This window comes from Pteropus medius, unplaced genomic scaffold (assembly GCF_902729225.1).
Source record: "Pteropus medius unplaced genomic scaffold, Ma_sr-lr_union100, whole genome shotgun sequence".
Lineage (NCBI taxonomy): Eukaryota > Metazoa > Chordata > Mammalia > Chiroptera > Pteropodidae > Pteropus > Pteropus medius.
The window spans coordinates 7452174-7464845 of record NW_024344240.1 but is presented as its reverse complement, the minus strand read 5'-3'; the positions used below and the strand labels follow the sequence as shown (position 1 = coordinate 7464845).

Here is a 12672-nt window from a genome sequence, read left to right as displayed (position 1 = left end):
TCCAACCTATATTTTCTTTTTCTCTAAAGGACTTTTAACATTTCCTGTAAGGCAGGTCTACTGGTAACAAATTCCTTCAATTTTTGTTTGTTTGAGAAAGTATTTCTCCTTCACTCTTGATGGATAATTTCACAGGGTACAGAATTCTCGGTGGCAGATTTTAATTTTTTTCTTAATGCTTTAAATATTCTATTGTACTCTATTCTTACTTGCATGGTTTCTATAAATCAGATATAATTACCTTTTTTTTTCTTTATAAGTAAAGTGTTTTTTTCCTGTGTTCTTTCAGGATTTTATCTTTAATATTCCATAGTTTAAAAATGATATGCTAATATAGTTTTCCCCCATTTTGATGGGGCTTTTATTTTGCTTGAGGTTCTCTGAGCTTCTTGGATCTGTGGTTTGGTGTCAGACATTAATTTGAGAAAATTTTTAGTTATTATTGTTTCAAACATTTTTTTGTTCTATTCTTTTTTTTTTTCTCCTGGTGTTCCCATTACATGTGTGTAACACTCTTTGTAGTCCCACAGTCCTTGTTTTTCAGTCTATACCCTCTTTGCTTTTCAGTTTTGGAGGGTTCATTTGATATATCTTCATAGCTCAGAGATTCTTTCGTCAGCAGTGTAGTGTGTACTAATGAGCCCATCAAAGGCATTCTTTGTCTGTTACAATAGTTTTTATATCTGACATTTATTTTTGGTTCTTTCTTAGGATTTCCATTTCTGCTTACATTGCCCATTTGTTCTTCCATGTTGTCTATGTAATATATTAGAACCCTTAGCCTATTAATCATTTTAAGTTTCCATTCTGATAAATCCAATAGCCTTGCCATGTCTAATTCTGATGCTTGCTCCGTCTCTTCAAATTGTGGATTTCGTATTTTAGTATGCATTGTAATTTTGTTTTGATAGCTGGACATGATGTGTCAGCTAAAAGGAAGTGTGTGCTCAATAGTCCTTTGTGGTAGAGAACTGAGTAGAGGTGGGTTTTATTAAATTTCAGTCTTTTAGTGAGCCTGTACCCCTGGATTGTGAACTTCACAACTGTTTGTCATTTTTTTCTTTCCTCTTAGGTGGGACAGGATGGCTAGAGTGGGCTTGAGTTGGGTATTTCCTTTTTCCCATGTGGGCTTGAGTTGGGTATTTCCTTTTTCCCATGTAGAATGGGCTGGAGTTGGATGTTTCCCTTCTCACAAGTCAGAGGCTAGAGCTGGCTAGAGTTGGGTATTTTCCTTCTCCATGTTCAGTTAGGCTCCAATAATACCCTAGTAAGTTAGTATCTGGTTAACTCATTTCTTTAGTGGACAGGGCTTTATATTAAGAACAGTATTCTGATATATTTCAAAATGTTCCCCTTTCCTCTCATCCTGTTAGAAGCAGGAGGAAATTTTTCTCTGACATTTACTGTGAGAATCTAGTTGAGTTCTTGTAGGCAAAAATCATAAAAGTAAGGGGGCCCCAATGGCTGGACATTCACCTGAGACTGGGTGCTCCTGGAGTTTTAACACTCAAAATGATCTGCAGTGAGCTTCCAACAGTTGTTAATGACAGTTCTGATTTTTCTACCCTGGTAGTAGTTCCTGTGACAGTTTCTATTGATAAGTCTCTGCTACCATAAACTATAACTCCCTATGTTCTCCAATCTTGGGGGCGGTAGTTTTCTCTGTGTCATTACTTCTTTTACAAATCCAAGAAGAGTTGTTGATTTTTCCATTTGTTCAGCTTTTTACTTGTGGAACTGGAACCAAAGCTGAAACTCTATACCCATTAAACACTAATTCTCTCTTCTATGCCCCCAGCACTTGACAACAAAACTTCTATTTTGTTTCTATGATTTTGACTACTTTAGAGTCAAAAGAATAGAATCATACAATATTTGCCCTTTTGTAATTGGCTTATTGCACTTAGCATAATGCCTTTGAGGTTCATTCATGTTGTAGTGTGTAAGAAAATTTCCTTCTTTTTTAAGACTACATTATGTTCCCTTTGCTCCTCTGGATAATTTCAAATCACCTGTTTGTCTTCAAGTTCACTGATTCTTCTGTTCATCAAGTTTAAAATTAATGGATTTCTGTCTAAGAATTTTTCTGAAAATTCAGTTATTGTATTCAGTGGCTTTAGAATTTCTTTAGGTTCTTCTTCATAGTTTCTATATCTTTTTTGATACTCTCATTTTGTTTGTGCATAGTGTTTTTGGTATTTAGTTGTCTATGTTCTCTCTTAGCTCATTGTTCATCTTTAAGATGAACACATTATTTGAACACATTGTCAGGTTTTCATATATCTCCATTGCTTTATGGTTGGTTTCTTAAGATTTAATTTGTTCTTTTTATTGGGCCATATTTCTCAGCTTTGTTTGCTAAGCCTGTAATGTCACATTACAGTTTGGGCATTTGAAAAAAACAGCCACTTGTCTAGTCTTTGTGGACTGGCTTCATGTACAGGAAGACCTTCACTAAGTAGCCCTACTAGAAATTCTGAAACTCCTCTATCTTTTTCTAGCTTTGCTGCTTCTTTGCGTGTATGATCTCTGACTCAAAAGGTTTGTGTGTTTTTACTTAGGAGCTTTCCCTGGTGTATATCTGCAGTTCTACAATCTCTCTGGTGCTGGACAAAGCAGTGGTTCTTGCCTTTGTTCTCAGCAGCCTGCCATCCTGTGCCTATTCCTATCAATATTTTCATGCAAGCAAGAAAGAAAGGTAAGGCTTGAAAAGCCAGAACATTGGACATATGTTTCACTTTTCTCTTTACTGCCCCAAGGAGAAACCAGGTATTGGGAATTTTCTCCCATTTGTATTGTGCTGTGCTGGTGAAGAAGGGTTTAGGTGCATCTAATGTCATGAATTTTCCTAGTGGCTTTGATGTGGTTTTTCTTGGCTTTGGGCTTGCTTGGGTACAAGAACCTTTTATGGTTTCTGGAGTTTTCACAAAGGCAATTGGTCCATGTATTTTTAAGTTTGTATTTGAGAAAACAAGACTGGGGCTTCTTATTCCAATATATTGCTGATGTCCTGTGCAAGCTATTTTCATAAAACAACTATTTTGCATTTTAATTTGCACAATTGACCTCTGGGTGAATAAGTCAATTAGGAAGATTCCAGTTCACTTTTTTCTTTTGGTTTTATTGAGGCATAATTGGTGTATAAGACTGTGTATGTTTAAGGTCTACATCATAATGACTTGACTTAACAGTGAAATGATTATTACAAGTTTAGTTAACATTCATCATCTCAGATAGGTAAAAAAAGAAATAATGTGTTTTTCCTTGTGATGAGAACTTTTAGAATTTACTCTCTTAGCAACTTTCAAATATACCATATAACTACAGTCATTGTGTTGTTCATTCCATCCCCAGGACTTATATATCTTATAACTGGAAGTTTGTACCTTTTGACTACCTTCATCCAATTCCCCCACCTCTCTAGTAACCACAAATCTGATCTCTTTTTCTATGAGTTTTACTTTAAAAAAATATATTTCACATATGAGATCATACAGTATTTGTTTTTCTCTGTCTGACTTACTTCACTTAGCATAATGTCCTTAAGGCCCATCATACAAGTTGTCACCAATGGCAGAATTGAGGAGACTCAGGATCCAGGAGATCCAGTCCTACCCTCAAGTTTTACACATTGTATCTGATTGCCGAGAATGTCTCAGGAACCCCTTCCAGAACATTATGGGATGTAAGCATTAGGTGCCCGAGGATTTGGGGTAGACTGAATGGCTGGAGTTATTGTGGAGGAGTAAGTGGATAGTAAAGATTAACTTCTTAAAGCAGACAGGACTTGACTCAGCCCTTGAAGAATATGGCAGTGGTTAGAAGCAGAGGGTGGGTAGAATAGTTTCAGGAGAATTGGGAAGTGTCTTCCTGCAAATGCAGGTCAGTTTCTTTTTTTCTGCACAGAGGCTCTTGGGCATGTTTGATAGCCTGAGTGATGGGTTCATCTGATTAATATTTTAGTTCCTGTTTAATTGACCACTACTGAAATAGATGCTGGAGGAAGTGCTTTAAACATTTTATTTTATTTAATTGATACCACAACCTTTTGAAGGTGGGCATTGTTATAACTTCCATTTATAGATGAGGATACTAAGGCACAAAGAGATTTCCATAATCTACTCAAAGTTCCACAGCTGGACTTTCCTTTCTTCCCCTACTTCTCCTTATTGTCTTCTTCAGTAATCTTAAAATCAAAAAAATGGGGATTTAGAGAATTTGTGACTATTATGAAGTAGAATATTTTCTCACTGTCTGCTCTTGAGAAGAGAAGTGTCGATAAAGTGGGGCCTCTGAATATAGATGGTGGTGATGGAGATGAGATCAAAGCAAGTGGGAGGGTGGAGGGTAAGGCTTTAGGATTATGGTTTTTTGGAGGAGAGAGGTGGCTTCCATCTAGCAGATGATAGGCTTTTTGTGGCTATTTTAAGTTCTTTTGTGTCTGTATACCTTTCCTGGGTTTCCCCACCTCCTATCCTTTAGAGTCTAATGAAACATGAGAAATTCTCATTTCAAAGACTGAACTTCTTATGTTTGCTTTGTTTGGCCCTGGGGTTCTCTTGTACCAGTCTAATGTGGAATCATCCCAAGACATAATACTCTTTGGTGAAATCATGTGCTTGACCTCTGAGCCTGCCTTTTTGATTTCAAAAGGTGACCAGGATTTAGTAAGGTGACCTTTCTGACACTCTCTGGAAAGTTGAGGGAAATAGAGATATGTGATGTTAACACCAGTTCTAATAATTGGCTTTGCAGAGAATTTGTATTGGAGTTTAAAAATAGGGATTATTTTCTTTTAACACGGAATGTTACAAATAGGATTTTGAATAAACTTAGTGGAACTAAGGGTAGTTTGCTGACATCATTCCTTCTTCTTTAGCATATCTATGCCCCTTGAAATGGTTGACCTCATGATCTCAGTTTTATGTTTATTCCATTTGTTTCTCTGCAGATTCATTTTTGTTGCTCTTCATTCTTCATGTTCCAGGTTTCCTTCTGGTATCATTTACCTTCTCTCTGAAGAATTTCCTTTGAAATTCTTTTAGAGCAGGTCTTCTGGAAAGGAATTCTCTTAGTTTTCATTCATCTGAGAATGTCTTTATGTCACCTTCATTCCTGAAGGATATTTTTGATGGATATAGAATTTTGTGTTGACATTTCTTTGTTTTCAGACCTTTAAAAATGGTTTGCCACTTCCTTTGGGCCTCTGGGGTTTCTGATGAGAAAACTACAGTCCTTAGAATCATTATTCCTTTATAGTAATGTACATTTTCTCTGGCTGTCCTAAAAATTTTTTCTTTGTCTTTTGTTTTCAGCAGTTTGATTATGATGTTTGTGGACATGGGTTGATTTGGATTCATTGTGTTTAGGGTTTACTGAGCTTCTTGAATCTATGGGTATATGTTTTTGCCAAATTTGGGAAATTTTTAGCCATTATTTCTTCAAAAATTTTTTGAGTTTCACACTTCTTCTCATACATATTCAGGTATAACATGAATATTAGATTCTTTATTATTTTTTCCATAAGTTCTTGAGGCTCTATTTAATTTTAAAAAATATTTTCTCTATTGTTAGACAAGAAAATTTCTATTTGTCAAGTTCACTGTTGCTTTCTTCTGTTCTCTTTATTATGCTCTTGACCCTATTCATGTGAGTTTTAAAATTTGCTTATGATGTTTTTAGGTCTTAACTTTCCATTTATCATTTATTTCTTTGTTTTCTTTTTCTTTCTTTCCTTTTCTTTTCTTTTCTTTTTTTTTTTGCAGAGACTACTTTTTTCCCTTCCCATTGGTTTAGAAAGTATTCATGATGGTTTATAGTAGCATTGTATCATAGTTGCTCTAATGTTATCTCAAATTTGATGTCTTTTCATTTGCCTATGTGAATTGAGATTTTTCTTCATATGCTGAATAATTTAGAATAATATCCTGAATATTTTGCTTATTATTAAATAGCAATTAAATGTTTATTATTATTCATGTCACAGATTCTAACCTGTGTTCTGTAAGCTGTGGTTTCAATGTCAGTTCAGTTTTAAAAGCCTCGTGGTGCTAATTAGATTATTCTCACATGTGTACTATTCAATAACAAATCTGTGGCCTGAGTGGAAGTTTATCTGTTGATTTAGATCTTTGGCATACTGAATAGAATCAAATTCATGCATCTCCAGCTTAGGAGTGAGCCCAGGAGTTCATAAACAACTTTATGGGCTTTCTTTCTCTCCATGACCTCTTTGGTACTTTCCAGTTCCCTGGCCCCTTTCTTTGGTCTTTGGCTGTTTAGCTGGTGCTTTAGTTTTTCTGTTTTTCTGTGTACTTTTGCAGTCTTCCTGTGTCCAGGGCTAAGCAGTGATAAGACAGAGAGAGAAAAGAAAGCAATGGATATTAACCTCACTCTCTGTTGAAGCCAAGCTTCTATGAACAGAAGTGAAAGTTCTTTTCCCTCAGAGGGTTGGCTTTTATGTGCTTCTCTGTCCAGACAATGGATGTGAGAGAATGGTGAAATGAAAGAGAAAATAATGGTAAAATATCTGCACCTATTCTATGTGTTAGATGTTCCCTTTTCTACTTCTTGAACCAGAGCAAGAGGGCTTCTCCTGAGCTTCCTGTGTCTGAGCTCCAGTGCCTACTTCCAGATTTTGGAACACCGAGTCTCAGCTGGGAGACAAAAAAGGGTACAAATGAAAAATGTTAAGATTCCTGCCTCTTGTTGATACTTTTATTTCTGGTCTTCTTTGCTAATCCTCTTGTTGCTCTTTATTTTTCAGATTTTTCACAGCTACATAGCTGCTCCATGCATTCTGTCAAGAGTTTATTCAGGGGGGAGAGACTGTGTGGAGTGTGTGATCCATCTTACCTGAAACTGGAACTCTTAACTATATATATGTAATTTTTCTATCATATAAATAATGCTTGGCATATAAAGCTTATTTTTCTTTTGTTGTCAGTGACAATATATGAAGTGCATGTGGCAACGGGTGAGCTTTGGAATGCTGGGACAGTAGCAAATGTTTACATTTCTATCTATGGAGAAAAGGGAGATACAGGATCCAGACAACTATTCCGATCAAAGAATTCCTTCAGTTTTTTAAGAGGACAAGTAAGTGATGAAAAGTCCTTTGTCTGATTTAAAAAAATTATGGTAAAAAGACATAAAACAAAATTTACCATCTTAAATATTATTAAATACACAGTTCATTAGTATTAAGTATATTTACATTTACAACAGATATACAGAAATTTTTTATTTTTTAAAAGTGAAAATCTATAATCATTAAACAACTCATTTCCCCCTGTTCCAGTCCTTGGTAACCACATTCTACTTTCTGTTTCTATAAATTTGACCTTTAGATATCCCATATAATTGGACTCATAATGTAACTTTTTGTGACTGGTTTATTTCACTTAGCATAATGTCTTTAAGGTTCATTCATGTTATAGAATGTGTGTGACAGGATTTCCTTCCTTTGTAAGGTTGAATAATATTCTTTTGTATGTATATATCACATTTTCTTTATTCATTCATCCATTGATGGACATTTTTATTGTTTCAAGCTTTTGGCTATTGTAGATAATGCAGTGGGTGTGCAAATATCTTTTTGGTACCCACCATTTAATTCTTTTGTATGTATACTCAGAAGTGGGAAGGCTAAATCATATGGAAGTTCAATTTTTAGTTTTTTGAGGAACCAACATATTGTTTTCCATAGTGATCACACCATTTTACAATTCTGCCAACAATGCACAAAGATTCCAGTTTATTCACATGCTCACCAATACTTGTTACTTTCTGTTTTTGACAGAAACCATCCTGATGGGTATGAGGTGATATCTTATTGTGGTTTTGACTTTCATTTCTCTAATGTTAAATGATGTTAACATCTTTTCATATGCTTCTTGGCCATTTGTATATCATCTTTGGAAAAATGTTTATTCAAGTCCTTTGCCATTTTAAAATCAAGTTATTTGTTGTTGAGTTGTAAGTATTCTTTATATATTTTGAATATTTACTCTTCATCACATACATGATTTACTAATTTATCTAATTCTTTAAGTTGCCTTTTCACTTTGTAAATTCCTGCGATCACAGAAGTTTTTCTTAAGTTTGAAATAGTCCCATTTGTGTGTTGCTTTTTTTTTTTTGCCTATATTTTTGGTGCATATCCAAGAAATCATTGCCAAATCCAATGTTCTCAAGCTTTTCCCATATGTTTCTTCTAGATTTTAGTTTTGGTTATTATGTTTAGATGTTGAATCCACTTTGGGTTAACTTTTGTATATGGTATAAGGTCCAACTTCATTCTTTTGTATGTGGATATCTAATTTTCCTAATGCTATTTGGAAGAGACTTTCCTATTATCATTAAGTGATTTTGGAGCCTTGTTGAAGATTATTTGACCATGCATATAAGGATTTATTTCTGGGTTTCCTATTCTGTGCTATGGCCTGTATCTGTATTTATGTCAGTACCAAACTGTTTTGATTACTGTAGCTTTATAGTATATTTTAAAATCAGGAAGTGCAAACCCTTGAAGTTTATTCTTTTTTTTTTTTTAAGATCATTTTGACTGTTCATCATCCCTTGACATTCAATATGGATTTTAGGATGGATTTTTCTGCTTATGCAAAAATGCCATTGCCATTTTGATAGAGATTATGTTGAATCTGCAGATTGCTTTAGCAATATTGACTTCTTAATAATATTAAGTCTACCAATCCATAAATGCAGGATGTCTTCCTGTTTATTTTTGTGTGCTTTCATTTCTTTTTTCAGAAGTGTTTTGAATGTACAGGTATTTCAAGTCCTTGGTTAGCTTTATTTCTAATTTTTTATTATTTTTGATGCTATTATAAATAGAATTGATTTCTTAATTTCCTTTGATATTTGCTGTTGTTAATGTACAGAAGCACAACTGTTTTTTAAGTAAATAAACACACTCCACCCACCCCGCCCAGTTTTGCCTTCACAGATAGCAATTTGCAGCAAGATTCTGTTTAGTCTCTAGTGTTGTGCATTCAGGAGAACCCAGCACATCAATGGAGATGTTCTCTTAGTAACAGCATCAATTTGGAGGCCTAAACTCATATTGAAGATAGTTTGTAATTGAAGGGTGAACACCTATTTTTGTGTGTCGATTTTGTATCCTGGAATTCTGCTGAATTTATTAGTTTTAATAGTTTTTTTGTGGGGGGAGGAGGGTGAAATCTTTAGGGTTTTCTACAGAGATCATGTTATCCGTGAATAGAGATAATTTTACTTCTTCCTTTCCACTTTGAAAGACTTATTTCTTTCTTACCTAAGTTCTCTGGCTAGAACTTCTGGTACAATATTGAATAGAAAAGATAAGGGTGAGCATTTTTGTCTCATTCATGATCTTATAAAAAAACTTTCAGTCTTTCAGCATTGAGTCAGTTCTGGACTTTTTAGATGAGCTCTATTATATTAAAATAGTTACTTCTCATCCTAATTTTTTTAAGTGTGTTTTTTCATGAAAGGGTGCTTAAACTTGTGAAATATTTTTTTCTGCATCAATTGAGACAATATTCTGAATTTTGTACTTCATTCGTTATAATGGTTTATTACATTGAGTTTTCACATGTTGAATCATCCTTTCATTCCAGAAATTAATTGTGCTTGGTCATAGTAAAATTGAGGATATTCGTATCAGTGTTTTTCAAGGATATTGGTCTGTAGCTTTTCATTATATCTGTCTGGCTTTGGTATCAGAGTAATGCCAGCTTCATAGAATGAGCTTGGAAGTGTTTCCTTTTCTTTTATGTTTTGGATAAGTTTGAGGACCATTGGCATTAATTCTTTTTTAAATATTTGGTATAATTCTCTAGTGAAGTTATGTGGTAATGATATTTATTTGTTGGGAGGTTTTTGCTTACTGCTCTGGTTTCCTTACTGCTAATAAAACTCTTCAGATTTTCTATTTCTTCATATTTTTTTCTTTGTAGGTTTTGTGGGTTTTCAGTAAAACAACTTAGTTGCCTTAATTTTCATCTTGTTTTCTATTCTCTATTTTCTTTATCTTTGTTTAATCTTTATATATCCTTTCTTCTGTTAGCTTTCGGTTTAGTTTATTCTTTTTCTGGTTCCTTGATTTGTGAATTTAGTGTGTTGATTTGAGATCTTCCTTCTTTTTTAATGTAAATATTCATAGATATAAGCTTCCCTCTTAGCACTGCTTTTGCTGCATCCTATAAGTTTAATATGTTGTATTTTCATTTTTATTTTCATTTGTCCCCAGGTATATTATAATTTTCCTTATGATTGTTTTTCAACACATTGTTTGTTTAAGAGTGCATTGTTTAATTTCCACATATTTGTGGATTTTCCAATTTTCCTTTTGCTATTGATTTCTAGTTTTATTTTATTGTTGTTATAAAAGATACTCGAGTGATTTTAGTGTTTGTAAATTTGTTGTTGATTTGTTTCATAACATGATCTGTGATTGATCCGGAGAATATTCCATGTGTGCTTGAGAGAATGTATATTTGCTGTTGCTGGGTGGAGAGTTCGTATATATCTGTTAGGTTTAGTTGTTCTATAGTGTTGTTCAAGTTCTCTGTTTTCTTCTTGATCTTCTGTCTGGTTCTTGTATCCATTATTGGAAGTGGGACATTAACATATCCTACTATTATTGTGTTATTAATTCTCTCTTGAATTCTGTTAATGCTTGCTTCATGTTATTTGAGAGGTCCTTTCCTCTTGCATATATTCCGTAGATATTTCTTTGTGGTTACTATTGTGATTGTGTATCAGCTCCAGAATTTTTGTTTGGAGCTTTTTTATTGCTTTTGTTTGTTTGTTTGTTTGTTTTTTGATATTTTCATTTTGGTCATGCATCAGTTTCCTGATTTTGTTTAATTGAACGTCTGTGTTATCTTTTAGCTTATTGAACATATTTAAGATGGTTCTTTTAAATTTTTTCTGAAGAAGCTCAGAGATCTACATTTCTTTAAGATTCGTTTCTGGAATTTTATTTTGTTCCTTTGATTGGACTACATTCTCCTCTTTATTAATATACTTTGTGATCTTTTGCTGAGATTTAGGCATTTGAAAAAAATAATAATCTCATCCAGTTTTAAAGGAATGCTTTGTCCTGTGGAAGACTTTCATCAATGAACTTGGTTAGAGTTTCTAGGACCTCTCAAAATTTTTCTGACTCTGTGTCTTCTCTGGATTTTTAACTGTCATAATTACCCTAAGCTGCTTGCTGCTTTTTCTTCTCCAGTGCTCATAATCTGTTGCACACCTTGGCGCCCCCATGTCTGCCTACTGTACTGCAGGTTCTTTGTAGCTCTAACATACCATAGTACTCTTTTCTGTTCTCATTATCTTCCAGACTATTCTGCCATTACTAGTAGTATTCTAAGTTAAATGAGAGATAAATCAGTTCCTTGGGGAGCCCCAGAAAGGCCAGAATTTTACATGCATGGGTTACTCCTCTGTTTCTGTCTCAAGAGAAGATCTGGGGTTGGAAGGTTTCCTCTCAGTTGTGCTGCACTATGACAAATGGGAGAGGATCATGGGGCCCTGAAAAGTCACATTTCTACCTCTTTTATTGAAGTTGCTTCTTCATTCTGTAGTGGATCAGGTGCTGCAGCTTCTCATCTGGTATCCAGACTTTTCACAGAAGTATTCAATCCGTTTATTGTTAAAACGATGTCTCCATGGAGGAGTGAGGGCTTAGTTCTGCCTAGTTCACCATGTTGCTTACGTCATTTCCCATTGTCTAGTTTTTAAACCTACCTTTATATTGTTAAATGAGGATTATTATATATAACAACTTATATTACATTATTTTTACTATTAATAATAATATGCAAGTAATACTTATTTTTTTTAACTGAGTATGGCATAGAGGACCCATTATATTTTAGTTATCTCAGCTTTTTTGATGACCTGTTTAAAATTTAAGTGAGTATATCATTACGTTCTTTTCATTACATTTCCTTTATTTTCCTTAGCATTCTTTACATCAATTATCATAAATACTATAACTCATAATTTTCCCTGCTAGTATTTTCTGTTATTGCATAGAAATTTTTTCTTTCCTAGCAGATATGTTTCATAGATAAAAGGATGACAGTATTACTCATTAACCTGCAGCAGGCACAGACAGTACTTTTTTTGTAAATGAATGCTAATGGCTTTGTCTATTTACATTATTTATATGCCCCTTATGCAAGGCAGAGTGGTTGTAAAGAAAAGTAGTAGTATTTCATATCAAAGGAACTGAGCTCTAATCCTTTTGTTCTCTTCTTATCTATAGAATGGGTATATATTTTTCTCACTGAGGATAAAATAAAAAGTATGTGAAAATACTTCAAAATGTATAAGACACTATACAAATGCAAAGGTTGTTTTGTTTCTGGATTATTTTCCAATTTATATGCTACATCATGTATTTTTGTTGCATTTTAACATGTATTATTATTTTAATTTTTATCAAAAGAAATTTGGGCTTCTCCCTTTTACACATATTTTGAATACATAAACCACTAGAGCTCAAACATGAATATTAATATTATTCATGTTTAATATTATTGTTCTACCTTTACTTACTTAATTTGGACAGATTTGAATATTTATTGAGTGAAACTAATTATTTTTATAATTTTTACTGTGTCTAAATTTATATTCTTGTTAGAAATCCAATTCAGA

General features: G+C 33.7%; 1 protein-coding gene across 1 annotated transcript in view; it reads left to right on the top strand.

Annotated features, from left to right (window-relative positions):
- The window catches only part of RP1 (RP1 axonemal microtubule associated), a 330366-nt gene that overhangs the window by 94894 nt on the left and 222800 nt on the right, over window positions 1–12672 (top strand). The window contains 1 exon segment of the mRNA XM_039868930.1: window positions 6947–7098. Within this exon segment, the coding sequence (XP_039724864.1) occupies window positions 6947–7098 (152 nt within the window).